Source organism: Syngnathus typhle, linkage group LG6 (assembly GCF_033458585.1).
Source record: "Syngnathus typhle isolate RoL2023-S1 ecotype Sweden linkage group LG6, RoL_Styp_1.0, whole genome shotgun sequence".
NCBI lineage: Eukaryota > Metazoa > Chordata > Actinopteri > Syngnathiformes > Syngnathidae > Syngnathus > Syngnathus typhle.
Genome location: NC_083743.1, coordinates 16,486,477 through 16,503,404, shown reverse-complemented (window position 1 = coordinate 16,503,404; position 16,928 = coordinate 16,486,477). Strand labels below are relative to the sequence as shown.

Genomic DNA, 16,928 nt, shown 5'->3' with positions numbered 1-16,928 from the left:
ACAAAATGCGTATAACAGGTAATATTTTATTTCACAACACTTTGCCTTGTTCCTTTCGTCTCTGCTGTTCACTTCAAACACGCTCCATACGACCGCAATGCTCTCGTATCAGACGCTTGCTCGATCACCTGCTCGTTTGCTGTCACAATGTACCCTACACAAATCCGAAACATTTGTTGCGGCTCCGAGTCACGACGAGGGGCAAGTTTTGGTTTCCAAGGGTGTTTTTATTCCTCTTCAACGTCTCTCCCATACAGAGCCGCCTTTTTCACGTCCGCACTGATCGCGGTGGTGCCTTTACGGGCAGTCGGAGAAATCAACGCCAACAAAAGAAATTACATCCAGCCTAGTTAAGACCATACCAAAGACTATAAAAATGGGACCCATTGCCTCCCTGCGTGTGTGACGATCATTGGGACTTAAAAGAAAAAAAAAAAAAAAAAAAAAGTTTAAAAAAAATTGGGTGCGTATTATACATGGGTAACAGGCTTTTTTCCAGCATCAACATGCCATTTTTAGGGTGCATATTATACATGGGGGAGCATTATACACGGAAAAAAACGGTAACTGAATGTTACGTCAGGCCCGTTCTCAGCTCCTCGTTTGTGTTTGTCACGTTAGCATACCGTATCGTTTAGCCAGTTGTTGCTCGTTCATGTCTGTTCTTGGTGTTGGATTTTGTCGAATAAATTGCCCCCCAAAATGCGACTTATACTCCGGAGCGACATACCGTTTTTTTCCGAGTATAGTGCGCCCCCATGTATAGTACGCACCCTAAGAATGGTATGCTGATGCTGGAAAAAAGCTTGTACCCATGTATAATACGCACCCAATTTTTATGAATTTTTTTAAAAAAAATTTAAAATTTTTTTTTTTTTCTTTTCTTTTTTTTTAAGTCCCAATGATCGTCACACACGCAGGGAGGCAATGGGTCCCATTTTTATAGTCTTTGGTATGGTCTTAACTATGCTGGATGTACCGTTTTTTTCCGTGTATAGTGCGCGAAATTTACCTAATTTATTGTCCTAAAATCTGGGGTGCGTATTATACATGGGTACAAAGAAAAAAAAAATTTAATTTTTTTTTTTTTTTTTTTTTCTTTTTTTTTTTTTTTTTTTAAAGAAAGTCATGGTACAACAAAACCAACAACAGGACTGACCGACAAAGTCGTGGAACAAAAAGACAGGGTGACATTACCAAAGACAGGAACAGAATGACAGTAACACATGCAATGATCCAACGGTGAGCGAGGGGCAGACAGGACTTAGATACAAAACACGTTACATCGATTGAGGTGACACAGGAAGAGAGGGGCGACGCGAACAGAAACTATGGCAACCTAGACACATAGCAAAACTGGGGACGAGACATGACAAATCTCCCCCGAAATAAAACTCACCTTTCTTCTTGTTTGTTGTCAATCGCGCATCGCATTCAGCCATCCTGCCCAACACACTTAGTCAGTAAAATACATAATTGACGACACATCGTTTGATGCGATGGTGCAATCCTTGAGGGTGTGTTATTGTCAAATATTGTTTGTTTTTAATCTCCATCGCGGACCGGACGTCATACGGAGGCCGCCATTACAGATGCGCAGAACAGATGCGCAAGACACGTCAGCTTTATTAAGAGCGAGAGTTGTTTTCTTCCTATTAGTTTCAATTCACAGTTTAATTAGCAGTTTCAATCAGCAAATAACAAAATGCGTATTACAGGTAAAATTTTATTTCACAACACTTTGCCTTGTTCCTTTGGTCTCTGCTGTTCATCCTAAAACACAAAGGCGCTCTTTAAGCAATGCGACAGTGAGCGCCCGGCGCGCTGCGGTTGCGCGACCGCACTAAATTAAGCTCCCTGCGCAGTGCGTGTTAGGGTGGTGTTCACTCTAACTTATTTTGCAAGGACCACACTGGAGACAAGTTAGTCGTTTTAGACACCTGCAGGCGGAGAGGTCACTCGTCGCTGTGCTCTCAGCGATGATCGAATGAAGTCTCTCTCAGGCCTCGTCAGGCGCTTATTTATTGAGCGAAACAAAGTGGGGTTTGCAAGTGGGGGTTTGGGAATACACAGGTTGGGCTGGAGACACCCCCCCTGCTGATCAAGGCATAGCAGGGGGCCTTTTACGACTTTCTGTAAACAAAGCACCTTTGATTGCTTCCTCTGAGTTTAGTCAATCAGTGGTAAACTAATTTGTCTAGACAGGACAAACTAATTAACTTATTACAGGTTACATTCCAACATAATCATACGATGAAGATATTCTGCAAACCCTAACATATCCCTCCTGTTTTATCATATGATTATGTCAAACCTGAACAATCAACCATGAGTAAGAAAATGAAATCAATGAAATGAAAACAATAACTTCCAGTGAGGTTTTTCCCTCAATACTCCAGTCCAAAGTATGTGCAACTCAAAAAACCTGCGGCCAGATTAAGTGCAGGAAAAGAGTTACACGGTCCCTCTGCCTTAGGTGACCAGACTGTTATCAATAAAAAAGGAAAAAGAAAAACACAGAAACGGTACATCATTGAATCCATCACTTGCAAGGCATTTTCGATGGTCAAATCATCAAGTTTCCGTAAAGCAATGCCGAGTCAAACAGCATCTACGCAATCCACGTTTTGAATTAGGGGTCCAGCACTCCTTGTAGCTTGCAGTGGCTGAGGTGAATCCAGCTGGGCCGTTCAGCGATCTTTACTGCAGTGGGGGTAGTCAGCAAGGCTTGAAATGGTCCCTCCCACCGTGGGCTGGCCCAGTTCTTTCTTTTGATGACTTTGATGTAGACCCAGTCTCCTGGCTTGATGGTGTTGTCGACCTGTGAGGATGACAGAGCAGGCGGCAGTAAATTTGCATTTGACACCTCTGTCAGTCTGAGCGTTCTGACCATGAAATCTGCCAAAGACTGTTCTTCATCTGCCTTTTGTAAATCTGCATGGAACACAGGTAGTCTATATGGCCTCCCGTGGATGATTTCAAAAGGTGTTAGCCCTTCTGAAGTGGGAGTAATTCTCATATAGAGCTTTACCAAGTCTAGGCACTCCGGCCAAGGTCTGCCTGTTGTTTCCATGCATTTCTTCAACCTGCTTTTGATAGTATAGTTTGCTCGTTCAACCAGGCCAGCACTGGAAGGGTGATAAGCGCAGTGGTTTTTTAACGTTATCCCAAGGTGTACAGCCATGTTCTGTACCACTTGGTTCACAAAATGTGGACCATTATCACTGTAAATGGTTTGGGGAATGCCATGAGTCGGTATGATGGCTTTGCAAATGGCTTTTGCCACTGTTAAGGCATCTGCATGTTTAGATGGAACTATTTCCACCCATTTGGAAAATGCATCAATCATCACTAGGCAGTATTTGTGAGGTCCACTTTGCGTGAGCTCAATAAAATCCATGTGCATGATTTGAAATGGGTACGACGGTTTTGGAAATGAGCCTCTCTTAGGTCTCATGTTTCCTTGTGGATTATGTTTCACACAAACGGGACATGCTTTACAAAATTTTTTTAAGTAAACATCCAAACCAAAGGTAGTGAATTGTTGATGTATGATGGACCTCATCCCCCCTGTCGACACATGGCAAGGCCCATGCGTCGCTATTGCTGCTGCCTTAAAAAGTGATTTAGGTAAAACAGGTTTGTCATTGATGCGGAGGATACTATCTGTATCCGCTATTGCACCTTTTGTCGTCCACATTCGTTTTTCCACCATTGGAGCATTGCCCTGCATATCTGTCAGTATAGTCTTATCTATGAGTTGCGTGTCCTCTGAATCTATTAAAAAAAAATTCATGGCCATGTTTCCCTGCCGCTGCTTCCTTAGCAATCCTGTCTGCTAACCTGTTTCCATTCGAGGCTTCATCTGTGCCTGTGGTGTGAGCCGCACATTTACACACAGCTAGTTTAGCAGGTAACTGAATAGCCTGTAACAAGTCTTTTAACAAGGAGGCATGGGTAACCGGCTTACCAGTTGATGTTGTCATCCCCCTGCGCTCCCATTGTTTTGCAAAATAGAACAGAGTAGAAAACGCATACTGACTGTCTGTGTATACAGTGACTTCCTTATCTTCCGCCAATTCACAAGCTCTTGTTAGTGCAATTAGCTCAGCCGCCTGCGCTGACCTGTTGTATGGAAGCTTCTCTGCTTCAACAATTTGGTCTGGCAATCTCACAATTGCATACCCACTTTGATTGTTCCCTCTAGGATCCTTTGAACATGACCCATCCACAAACCACTTTTCCCCTTTGTCAAGTGGCGTGTCGATTAAATCTTGTCTGGGCAGCTGTAAGTGTTCTGTAGCATCCAAACAGTTATGTGGTGTACCATCCCCCGGCAACGGAATCAACGTTGCTGGGTTAAGGACTGTGCACCGCTTTATCACAATGTGTGGTTGCGACAGAAGCGTAGCAGTGTAGGATAGGTGTCTGGCAGGTGACAAAAAGTTCATCTTGCTTTGCAGTAGCAACACATCTACAGCATGTGGAACTAGCAGCTCCATTTTGTGAAAGAGCACCACATCTGCAGATTGTCTCACTGCAAGCGCCGCCGCGCATACTGCTTGGACACAGTCTGGCAAGGATTGAGCCACTGGATCCAATTTTTTCGAATAAAATGCAATTGGTCGTAGTTTGCTGCCATGTCTCTGCAGCAACACTGAGGTCATAAAACCATTCCTGCAGTCAGCGGTTTGTACAAAGGTTTTACTGTAGTCCGGCAAGATAAGAGATGTGGTTTCCATCAGAGCCTGTTTCAGCACTACAAAAGCATCGTCTGCTTCTGGAGTCCACATTAATTTTTCTGTCATTGCCATGGGGACTCCATGCGCAATATCTAACAGCGGTTGCGTCTTTTCCGCATAATGTGGGATCCATGCTCTGCAGTAATTGCAGAGCCCCAAAAATGACATAATTTGTTTCTTCGTCTCCGGTTTTGGTGCATCTGCAATGATTTGCTTCCTGGTTTTCTGTATCTGTCTTCCAGAAGCTGTCAACGTGTGACCTAAATAGTTCACTTCCTGTCTGACCCATTGGAGTTTGTTCTTGTTCACTTTATTCCCTGTTTTGCAGAGATAGCGTAACAATGCTACGGAGTCTTCCCTGCAAGCAGCTTCAGTTTCAGAGGCCACCAGGAGATCATCTACATAAACTAGAAGTTGGCTTTTGTTTGACATCTGAAAATCAGCCAAACAGGCCATGATAGCTTGCATAAAAATAGTTGGACTATCAGCAAATCCCTGTGGCAATCTGGTGTACGTATAACTTTGCCCTTTAAAGGTGAACGCAAACCAGAACTGTGAGTCTGGGTGAATTGGCACCGAGAAAAACGCATTGCTAAGATCAATTACCGTGAAAAACTTCTGGGTAGGTTTCAAAGTGTTCAGAAGTGTGTGTGGGTCAGGCACATTAGGTGCTCTTGTCTGTACTGCATCATTCACTGCTCGTAAATCTTGTATCATTCGCCAATCAATTTTATTGGCCTTTCGAACTGGAAAAATAGGGGTGTTGCAAGGAGAATCCGAGCACTTCCTAATGATTCCTCCTGACAAAAGATCATTTATAACAGGGGCAATCCCGTTTATTGCCTCCTGTTTTAACGGATATTGCTTAACTCTTGGACGCCACTCTGATCTTGGTTTGATCTGCACTGGCGGAATGGATGTTAACTGTCCTACATCAGATGGCCCTTTTGTCCACAGCTTGTCAGGAAGCCCAGCCAATTCCCCCTCCTCCTTCTCACTCAAACAAATGTTAACTAGGCAGGGACGCGCACACGCGCCTGCCCTACCAACACCTACTTCACACACAGTTCGCTTCCACATGTCACAACTGGTACTGTAGCTCCACCCATCACCTTTATCCTCATAATCAGTGACAGAATCAACAAGTTTAATCCGGCAACCCACATCTGCCCATGTTATACTGTGAGGTTTAAACAATGGAATGTGGGGTACAGCCGTCAACTTGTATTTGTCATCCTGAGGAGCGGGCAGAAGCACAGTAGCAGCTGCAAATGACCTGCGATCAGTGTACAGAGCAGTGATTGTCAAAGATACTTCTGTGTCACTGAGAAAGCTTTCAATATAGTCATCCTGTGGATCAGTGAGGATGTTCATGGTGACATGTAAGTCATCACAAGTCATTTCCGATTCAGGTCGTGTCAATTGTTTTCGGGCTTCACTCAGCAAACTGCCTGGTAGCTTGGGATTCTGTTCAGCCGAGACGTCATAGGAACAGAAAATCCGCTCACCTGCTTGTGCAGCATATGAGTCCACATCTCTCACTCTACATGCTCGCATGCCATCCTTTACTGGAATTATTGCAATTCCAAATCTAGTCATCAGATCCCGTCCCAGAAGGTTTATGGGACATTTTGGGGATAGCACAATCGAGACTGAAGCTATGACTCCCGTTTCATCATCTCTCACTACAACTGGATTGGAGACACTCTCCTTGTGTACCTGCCCATCAGCTGATTTTACCCAAATAGTATTTTGGGAGGCCTTTAGATTTGGGACTTTAGTTTTTATTACGGTCTTACACGCTCCGGTATCACACAAAAACTCTAATTCACTTCCTCCAATGTTTAAGGTGACACATGGTTTTTCTTTCAATGCATTCAAAATGTCCCATGCTGCATGGACATCTACTACCTCTTCCTCTGTAGGAGGACAAGAGATCACAGGGGGGCAATCTAGTCATGCTGAGAATTTGGCTCTTCCTCTGCCATTTCCTCTGCCATGTCCTCCACCCTTTGATTGGTATTGTTTTGCAAAACGACACGATCTTGCCAAGTGTCCTCGTCTACCACAGTTCCAACAGGTCTCTGAATCTGGTGGGGGTCTTGAATTATATGGAGGCCTGCGACCTTGTTGGCCTCTACCTCTTCCTCTTGCCTGCTGGGACCCATGAAAGAAGACTGTTGTATCTTCATCTAGGTCAACATCATCATCATCGCCTAGATGAAATACATCAGAACTTTTGCCTCTTTTGATCACTTTTTCAGCATGTCTGGCCCATTGCATAGTTGTTGTCACACTTGCAACATCTACTTCCACCAAATGTTTCCTCACCCAGTTGCCGATTTCAGGGCGGAAATTAGTAAGGAGCGCATTTTTAAGCTGTTGCTGATAAGCACTCTCAGCTGCATCATTGAATGGGATGCCACTATGCACCCTGAACTCTTTTTCAAATCTTAAGCGAAAATCATCAGCATCTTCCCCAGGCTTCTGTTTAATTCCTGCCAAATGACCATAATTCGCTCGTCTTCGAAATATAGTTCTCACTCTTTGCACAAGATCATTCCATTGTGCTGCATACTCCCCTACCAATTGATTTCCCCCACCGGGATAGGGAAAAGGCCCTTGATTATTTCTACCTGTATAATGACCTCTAACCTTTGCCCAGTCTTTTCCCAAAGAAGACATTGCAGCTTCTCCTGCCTCATGTCCATTCAGTCTATAAGAATGTATGATCCCAGCCATGTCTTCTGCCCATGTATCTGGGTCTTCAGCAACAGGGGTAACCCCTTCAACTGCTTTTCTTGCCTCTTCCAAAGTCCATGGCCGAAAAACATACGTATGTGGAGGTTGGCCTTCCCCTACAATAGGGTTTGGCACCTGTATCATTGGGCACACATCAACATTGTCCAAATTTTGGGAAAACCTAGCAGCAGTGGTCAAACTTCTTGTTTGTACAGGACTTCTAGCAATGTGACACTGACTTTTCTTTCTGTTATATGGGGGAGGGTGCAGGTCTGCTAAACCTGGATACAAGTTTTGCATACGAGCGGAAGATCTCTCTTGCTCCGCTTGAGCTGCATTTCCGGCTGCGGCCGGAGCCGTGGCCGGGACAGTGCGCCTGCGCACTGTGGCCTCGTTGTCTTCCGGCCTGACAAACATAGATGCAGCCTCATCACTTCTCAACTTTCTATCTTTTGTCTTTTGGATTTGTTCTCTTCTCTCTTGTGAAGCACTCAACCACATTCTAGCACAAATCAATTCCTTCTCTTTACTACTCTTTTTCAGTCCCTTTGACTTCCTTTTCACGCTCTCCTCCAAGACATCCACCACTACCTTCCAGACTTCCACTTTCAACTTTGCTTCTACTCCAAACTTTTTCTTCCACTTTGGCATGTATTGCATACAATTAAGAAATCTACTCGCCATGTACTTCTCATCTCCTTCAAGAGCTAGGGATCTACCGTTCTTATTTCCCATCGTACTTCGGTTTTCTAGGTTTATACAATGTTTTATTTCTTTTTCTTCTTTTCTTTACTTTGAGGATCCTCAATGCAGGTTTAAATTGACCTCTGACCAAATTCTCTCTGCAGTCAATTTATCCTACCAGTCGCACACTCAACCACACAACTTTCATGCAAACAGCTTGGAAAGACAGACAAAAAAAAAAAGAGAATCTACACCCTTCTTCAATTAAGAAAAAGAAACTCCTTTTTCTTAGCCCGTTCCTTCCACTGGGACTAGAATCCCAGCTGTTTCATAGCTTGGAAACACCAAAGCCGTATCTCATAACTCGGACAACCCGAAGATGTATCTCATAGCTCGGACAAACCAGAGCCGTATATCATAACTCGGACAAACCAAAGATGTATCTCATAGCTCGGACAAACCAGAGCTGTATCTCATAGCTCGGACAAACCAAAGCCGTATCTCATAGCTTTTTTCTATGACTTACTTGTCTCCCTTGGTCCGCTGCGCTGCCGGGTTCCCGTCAATCCACTTCTGACAGACGAAGGCAGACCTAAGATGCTGGCCCAGCGAAGAACTTCCTTCCCAGGTCTTTCGTTACCAGGTCCTCCAATGGACGCTGGCTTGTCGACAATGCAGCACGTCCTCCTCCGTCAGCCAGATGGCGGGTATGAGGGTCCCGGGTTTCGGCACCAAAAATGTTAGGGTGGTGTTCACTCTAACTTATTTTGCAAGGACCACACTGGAGACAAGTTAGTCGTTTTAGACACCTGCAGGCGGAGAGGTCACTCGTCGCTGTGCTCTCAGCGATGATCGAATGAAGTCTCTCTCAGGCCTCGTCAGGCGCTTATTTATTGAGCGAAACAAAGTGGGGTTTGCAAGTGGGGGTTTGGGAATACACAGGTTGGGCTGGAGACACCCCCCCTGCTGATCAAGGCATAGCAGGGGGCCTTTTACGACTTTCTGTAAACAAAGCACCTTTGATTGCTTCCTCTGAGTTTAGTCAATCAGTGGTAAACTAATTTGTCTAGACAGGACAAACTAATTAACTTATTACAGGTTACATTCCAACATAATCATACGATGAAGATATTCTGCAAACCCTAACAGTGCGCACTGAGGTCCACTTAAATTTTAGAAAGTACATCAGGACTTTAAAAATATCTTCTAAATTTCAGCGACGGCTCTGTCACAATAATGCTACCAGCGCGGTGCAGTTGGGCGGTCGGCGGCGTGCTACGGTTGAGAGTTCTCTCTTGCGCTCTCTCTCTCGCTCGCTCTCGCACACACGCGCACACACGCACACGCGCACACACGCAAACCGGATATCATACGGAGGCCGCCATTACAGATGCGCAGAACGGATGCGCAAGACACGTCAGCTATATAAAGAGTGAGAGTTCAGTTCTCTACCTAAATCCGTATTACAGGTAATATTTTATTTCACAACACTTTGCCTTGTTCCTTTCGTCTCTGCTGTTCACTTCAAACACGCTCCATGCGACCGCAATGCTCTCGTATCAGACGCTTGCTCGATCACCTGCTCGTTTGCTGTCCCGTGCGCGCACGGAGCGCGGTGGTGCGTTCACGGGCAGTCGGAGAAATCAACGCCAACAAAAAAAATTACATCCAGCCTAGTTAAGACCATACCAAAGACTATAAAAATGGGACCCATTGCCTCCCTGCGTGTGTGACGATCATTGGGACTTTAAAAAAAAAAAAAAAAAAAAATAAATAAATTTTTTTTTTAAAAACAATCATAAAAATTGGGTGCGTATTATACATGGGTACAAGCTTTTTTCCAGCATCAGCATGCCATTTTTAGGGGTGCGTACTATACATGGGGGCGCACTATACACGGAAAAAAACGGTAATTTCTTTTGTTGGCGTTGATTTCTCCGACTGCCCCTAAACGCACCACCGCGCTCCGTGCGCGCATGGGCTGCGGACGTGAAAAAGGCGGCTCTGTATGGGAGAGACGTTGAAGAGGAATAAAAACACCCTTGGAAACCAAAACTTGCCCCTCGTCGTGACTCGGAGCCGCAACAAATGTTTCGGATTTGTGTAGGGTACATTGTGACAGACAGCAAACTAGCAGGTGATCGAGCGAGCGTCTGATACAAGAGCATTGCGGTCGTATGGAGCGTGTTTGAAGTGAACAGCAGAGACGAAAGGAACAAGGCAAAGTGTTGTGAAATAAAATATTACCTGTAATACGCATTTTGTTATTTGCTGATTGAAACTGCTAATTAAACTGTGAATTGAAACTAATAGGAAGAAAACATATCTTGCTCTTAATAAAGCTGACGTGTCTTGCGCATACGTTCTGCGCATCTGTAATGGCGGCCTCCGTATGACGTCCGGTCCGCGATGGAGATTAAAAACAAACAATATTTGACAATAACACACCATCAAGGATTGCACCATCGCATCAAACGATGTGTCGTCAATTATGGATTTTTTTGACTAAGTGTGTTGGGCAGGATGGCTGAATGCGATGCGCGATTGACAACAAACAAGAAGAAAGGTGAGTTTTATTTCGGGGGAGATTTGTCATGTCTCGTCCCCAGTTTTGCTATGTGTCTAGGTTGCCATAGTTTCTGTTCGCGTCGCCCCTCTCTTCCTGTGTCACCTCAATCGATGTAACGTGTTTTGTATTTAAGTCCTGTCTGCCCCTCGCTCACCGTTGGATCATTGCATGTGTTACTGTCATTCTGTTCCTGTCTTTGGTAATGTCACCCTGTCTTTTTGTTCCACGACTTTGTCGGTCAGTTCTGTTGTTGGTTTTGTTGTACCATGACTTTCTTTAAAAAAAAAAAGAAAAAAAAATTAAAAAAAAAAAAAATTAAAAAAATTTTTTTTTTGTACCCATGTATAATACGCACCCCAGATTTTAGGACAATAAATTAGTTAAATTTTGCGCACTATACACGGAAAAAAACGGTATATGTTTTCTTTCCACATTTTTGGGCATTTTATGGCTGGTGCGACTTATACTCCGGAGCGATTTATAGTCCGAAAATGACGGTACACTTGCACGAGGAGAACTGTTTAGCTATGACACGACAGCAACAGCAAATCGGGGTCAAAGACCTACTTACTACGTCACCCGCATGAACGTGAACAAAGAGAGCCAAATATTTTTTTTCTAATAACACGCGCGCACACACAATGCATGTGGTGAAATAAAAACAGTGCTGGACAACAATATAATTTCGGTCGTTGGAACCAAGAGCCATATACCGGCTGGGACTGACAGAAAAGGAGATTCTTCAGAGTGGACTGAAATGTTTACAACTCTAACTGTCAACCAAGATATCATTTAGCAGCCAACACAACCACCATGTTGTTAGGGTTGTTACGACTGCCCTCATTACTCAGCACAAGACGAGTATTGATGAGAACTTCCAAAAACTAATGACGCTAACTTACCGTATTTTCCGCACTATTAGGCGCACCTAAAAACTTATTTTACTAAAAAAACAGTTCGCCTTATAATGCAGAGCGCCTTATATATGGATCAATTGATGAATTTGTTGATCCATACTGGTTGTACGAGTGCTCTGCCAAAATGTTCCAGTACGTTTTAGTACGACTAGTAAATTACAAGGTCGCATCTCTTCCCAACATTACGGCAACTGTAGTCAGGGGGCGTCACTGAATAGCTGTTGTACCCGCGAGGCTATTTTATTTCAAAATAGGCTGCTTCGTTAATGTTTCGAGTAAATCTACGGATCGATATGGAAGGGAAACATAGGTAAGCAGTACCAATGTGTTAGATCGAACTTTAGTCAGTTCTGATCATTTTATAGGAGATTGTTTGAGAAACGCGATTGTTTACACTTTGCTGAGGCTCATGGGAGACTGCGAGCTGAGGCTCATGGGAAATTGCGGATGGCTAATGCTATAACGATAGCTGCTATACGCGCCAGGCTATTTCATGTCAAAATAGGCTGCTCTGTTAATGTTTCGAGTAAATCTACGGAGCGATATGGAAGGAAAACATAGGTAAGTAGTAGGGGTGTAAATCGCGGGTTTTGTCACGATACGATATAATATCGATATAAAGAACTACGATACGATATTTGCCGATATCTTAAAGCCTGCTGCGATTCATTCACGATATATCGCGATATAGTGCTCTACGATCGATATTTTATTTTTTTTTTAGTAAAAAATATATAACAATATCCTGATTTATAACAATTCATACGCAAAATCAACAAGGTACTGCAAACTCTTTATTTAGGAAATTACAAGAGTATTGTAGTATACAAATTGCTTACTTTAACACTGAACTTTGATGTCGTGTTTTTTCTTTAAATGTGCGGCGAGATTTGTGCTCCCTGAATATTTGATCACCGCATGGCAGGATTTACAAACTGCACGTGTCTTGGCCGTTGAGCCATCTTTTCTTTGGAATCCAAAGTGCTTCCAAACGAATGACTTGAAGCCTAAAGGGGAGCAAATTTCCTCGTCTTTTTGGACACTAGCCATAGCACCAGCCCAGGAGCCGCGGACTAGTTGTCCCCTCCCCTTTCACGTGCGTGCTCTGCTCACAACACAACAACGCCGGAAAGAGGAAGCAAGCAACAATGAACTGGATTTCAAAATAAAGTCGCGTCGAATGTCCGAGGTTAAACACGGCGATATAAATCGATGTTTACCTTTAGCATCGATACCAATAAATCGTAGCGCATTATATCGATTAATCGATGTGTATCGATGTATCGTTACACCCCTAGTAAGTAGTACCAATGCGTTAGATTGAACTTTAGTCAGTTCTGATCATTTTATAGGAGATTGTTTGAGAAACGGGATTGTTTACAGAGGGCTCGCTGGTTATTGGCTAGTGGATGCATACCACAACCCTAGTCAACCTCAGTTTGTTGCAGTATAGCTTCTATTTTATGCGCCTTATAATCCGGTGCACTTTATATATGGACAAAGTTTTAAAATGGGCCGTTCATTGAAGGTGCGCCTTATAGTCCGGTGCGCCTAATAGTGCGGAAAATACGGCACATGACAGGCTGTACATGTCCTATGAGCACATTTTATCAAATGTCCCAAGCTTTGTTTTACTTACCTTTATACTTTCTAATTGCTGAGGCAGGATCCTAAGGAAATCATCTGGGAGATTTCCAAGCAATGGAGGGTTCCAATTCCTTAAGTTTTTGACCTGCTTGGGACCTGAAAGTTGTTGTTGGGCTTCAAATCTAAAAGGGAGATGTAGCAGGACAGAGAGGCGCTCAAGAACAACGTGTTATAGTAAAATAAACATTATTTCCTATTAGTTACTCATAAATACAGTGGTATCTTGATGTATGAGTTTTATTCGCTCCATGTCCTCATCTCTAAAATTAACTTTCTCCACTGAAATAAATTGAAATGTCATTAATCTGCCCCCCCCTCAATCCCAAATTTGCTGACAAGATGAATAGCACTCTTCTACAGTATACAAACAGATCTGATATTTTCTTTTCCCAGTATTCAACCTGTACCAGATTTTTTATGACTGAACAGCTCAATTTAGATTTTCAGATGATTGCGTTGATTGAGATTGAATGATTGTTCACCAGATGGAGCTGCAAAGGCTTTCAAGGCAAATACATTTTTGAACCAACCTTACCTTGGTGGGGGTTTTGGTGGGGCTTCTGGGTATTTACTATCAAAAATGTCCATATCATATGTTGGTGGTGAGTAGATTGGCGGTGGTTCCTCATCTGAACTGTCTGGTTCAAGCGTTCTCTCCAGAATCTGAGGGGAAATACAATTGTCACAATGCATGGTTTAAGTAAAGCCTGTCCTATTTTGTTTCCATTCAATCTTTCCAGGTCATCTTCCTTTGCACATCCACTGCACAAGACATGACAATTTAGTAAAATACAGGCAATAGGACTCACTGGAAATAAGAGGGTTAGGGTTGACAGCTTTGGACACTTTCCACTGACCTCTGGTGGGATGCTGTCATCAGAGTCTGAGCTATCATCTGTAGTCTGTCCATCAATGCTCATCTGTAGAAGCTGGTCAATGGTGGAATCCACAGCACCATTGTTGGAACGCAAGACACATTCGATTACTTCATAATCCATTGTGGGGAACATGATCTTGAAGTCCTCCATTGCCTGGTTGAACTCCAGTCGGCGGACCTGGCGGTTGGGTCTGGTGTTGTTAAGCTCGCTCTGTCCATCACCTCCACCAGTGCTTCTAGATCCTCCATTACTACTGCTTCGCCTGAACAGGCTGGTCATTGTCAAATTTTCACCAACCTAGTGCTAGGATCGCCCTTACTGTTCGTGTGTGATCTGTCAGCGTTCCTCAAGTAGTACAATTGGATTCAATTGCCTCTAGCATGGCACACTGAATCCTGGAGTGTGAGGAGTACATGTAAAGCCTCTTTTGGTTTGACGACCTATAATAGAAAAATAATGTGTTAGCTCAATCTGGTATGAGACATTCAGACACTTTTATAACTGCTTTGGCAATTTCGGCCACACGCAGTCGCACGGCGTGAGCGTCATCAAAATGCGACAAAAGCGCGATGACAGACGATCCATTCGATGAAAACTCATGTTGTCCAACTAGCAGATTCCCCCCCCCCCTTGTCAACCGGCAACGATAAATTATCATCCTGAGAGCATTCTGAAATTTGGCGTTGAACCACAAATTACTCTTAAAGAGATTGTTTCTGTTTTAGTAATTTATTTGGGATTTGCACCTTTACCTTTGCACTTTTACGTCCCAAATTTGAAAGGTTTTCTGGTTCTTTGGGCAAACATGAAATAGTACATTCACTAAATACAAAAAGTTGATAAAGCAAATATAGTCTTTTGTTTGAATTCATTAAAGAAAAAGACAATTCAAGCAATGTTCTCTTGTATTTAAGATTGTACGGTGATAGCACCTGGATACTAGTGTGAAAGAAATGGGTGAAAACAGTGAGAAAATGCCAAAATGCTTTTTGGTAACAGGTCGAAGCAACTTTTTGTGATTGGGGGAGGAACTATACTTCATTTTTGGAACCATAAAATTATTGAAATTATGAACTATGAACTGAAAAAAGTTAATTTTAAAATTTGAGAATCGAACTTTGAAGTAGTTTGTGTAGAAAATTAACTTTTCAAACTTTCCTTGTTCAATAAATACTGTTCCAAACATGTTCAATAAATGCTGTTCCAATTTCAAAAACATAATCGTGAAAATAAACATGATTTTAATGTTGAACAAAATAATTGTGATTATGATTTTTACCCATGATGGAGCAGGCCGAATACATATACATAAATGTATATGCACGCACACACACACGAAAAGCCACTTCTGTCCCTGCCACAAATCGCCGATTCACGGGAAGCCCAGAATTTTTTTTTCTCTGGCGATTGACCAATCATAGTCGTTCATTGCAAAATAAACTGGTCACATCACAAGACAACGGTATCAAAATGTACACCGAACACACAAAGTCCACAACATATTCTGACATCAGTACAAAACGGGGCTTCTACAAAGCTTTATGAAATACATCTTAAAAAGATTAGCAAAAATTCACAGCCGACCGAGTGAACAAGGAGATAGTCACAAGATGATTCTGGTGTGACATCTTCACGATAGCTACGCTTCCCTCCTGTGATTGTTTCTCATCAAAACACTGCTAACTAGCTAACGGTAACGTCTCTCTCCGCAAACACTGAACCCTTAAATATCAATACAAATGCCAGAAGTGGTCATGTCGACATTTTAAAGTTACATTTCGCTGATTTCGATGTTACCTATCACAGCATCGCCGAATTTGGTAGTTCAAAGCATTCACTTTTAAAGGTCCTCCGGATAATCCATCCTAAAGGCCTGACTCACTCCCAGCAGCATCCAATCCGAATTGGCCCAATTTAAATTTGTCATAGATGCAGGACATCAATAATACTATTTTGGGGCAGCGGGGTGCAACTAAGACCCAGCCCTTTTCCTAATTTGAGTATTCGATATTTGGCACTATGACACATTTGATGTAATGCACCAAATCCTAAACTAAAGCCCAACAAATCTTTCATGTTGGACATGTTGCGTTTAGGCTACCGTTACTCACAGGCTGGTTGGATCCCGAGCAGGATTAAAAGTATCTACAGTGTAGCAGAGTCTTGACAAAAAGGCCAGGTGTGTAGCGGGCCGGTCATAGGAAACAGAAATGCACTGCCTCCATAATCTTAGCAGTAAGCTACCTCGGCTAGCAACCGGATGTGTCCATTTTACCCGGTGCACACAGTGATAAAAGGCAGGAGAAAGTTCATTGAATGGAAACGCATTCTGTGTGCAGAACATTTAATTTGAAATGATTTGTAACTATCTAAATGATACTAAGATTCGTAATTTTCTTCCAAAGGTTCTCGTTGCTTTCGTAAAGTAAATTGACAAAAAACGAACAGAAATAAGTCCAAATCACCAATATCGGTCCGAGAGAGCTGCTGTCCTTTACCCCGCGTTTCCCAATGCCCCATAGGGAACATAGAGTGGATGTTTATTAAGAGATTTCTGAAGCATTTATATGGATGGAAAAAGTTTAGTGGACCCAGTGATATTTCCTTGCCCCCCTTCTCCCAATTAAAAAAGTTGCACTCGGCCAGTGCGTGAGGTTACTTGGAATGAATAAACGTAACCTGCCATTTACCTGGAAAATTCGCTCCAATTAACTGTTAAATAAGAACTTTCCATACTAAAAATCCCTAA

General features: G+C 43.0%; 1 protein-coding gene across 2 annotated transcripts in view; it reads right to left on the bottom strand.

Moving 5' to 3' along the window:
* The window catches only part of LOC133155129 (CUE domain-containing protein 1-like), a 34,579-nt gene extending 18,129 nt beyond the window's left edge, over positions 1–16,450 (bottom strand). Inside the window, exons 1-4 of one of the 2 annotated variants that reach the window (XM_061280157.1) lie at positions 16,291–16,450; positions 14,159–14,619; positions 13,837–13,964; positions 13,294–13,423 (exon numbers count right to left, since the gene is read on the bottom strand). In XM_061280157.1, the coding sequence (XP_061136141.1) occupies positions 13,294–13,423; positions 13,837–13,964; positions 14,159–14,458 (558 nt within the window). In that variant the 5' untranslated portion in view covers positions 14,459–14,619; positions 16,291–16,450. Of the gene's footprint in view, positions 1–13,293; positions 13,424–13,836; positions 13,965–14,158; positions 14,620–15,976; positions 16,129–16,290 lie in introns of those variants that run through there. The other variant, XM_061280158.1, reaches the window with a different exon arrangement.
* Positions 16,451–16,928: the final 478 nt, after the last annotated feature.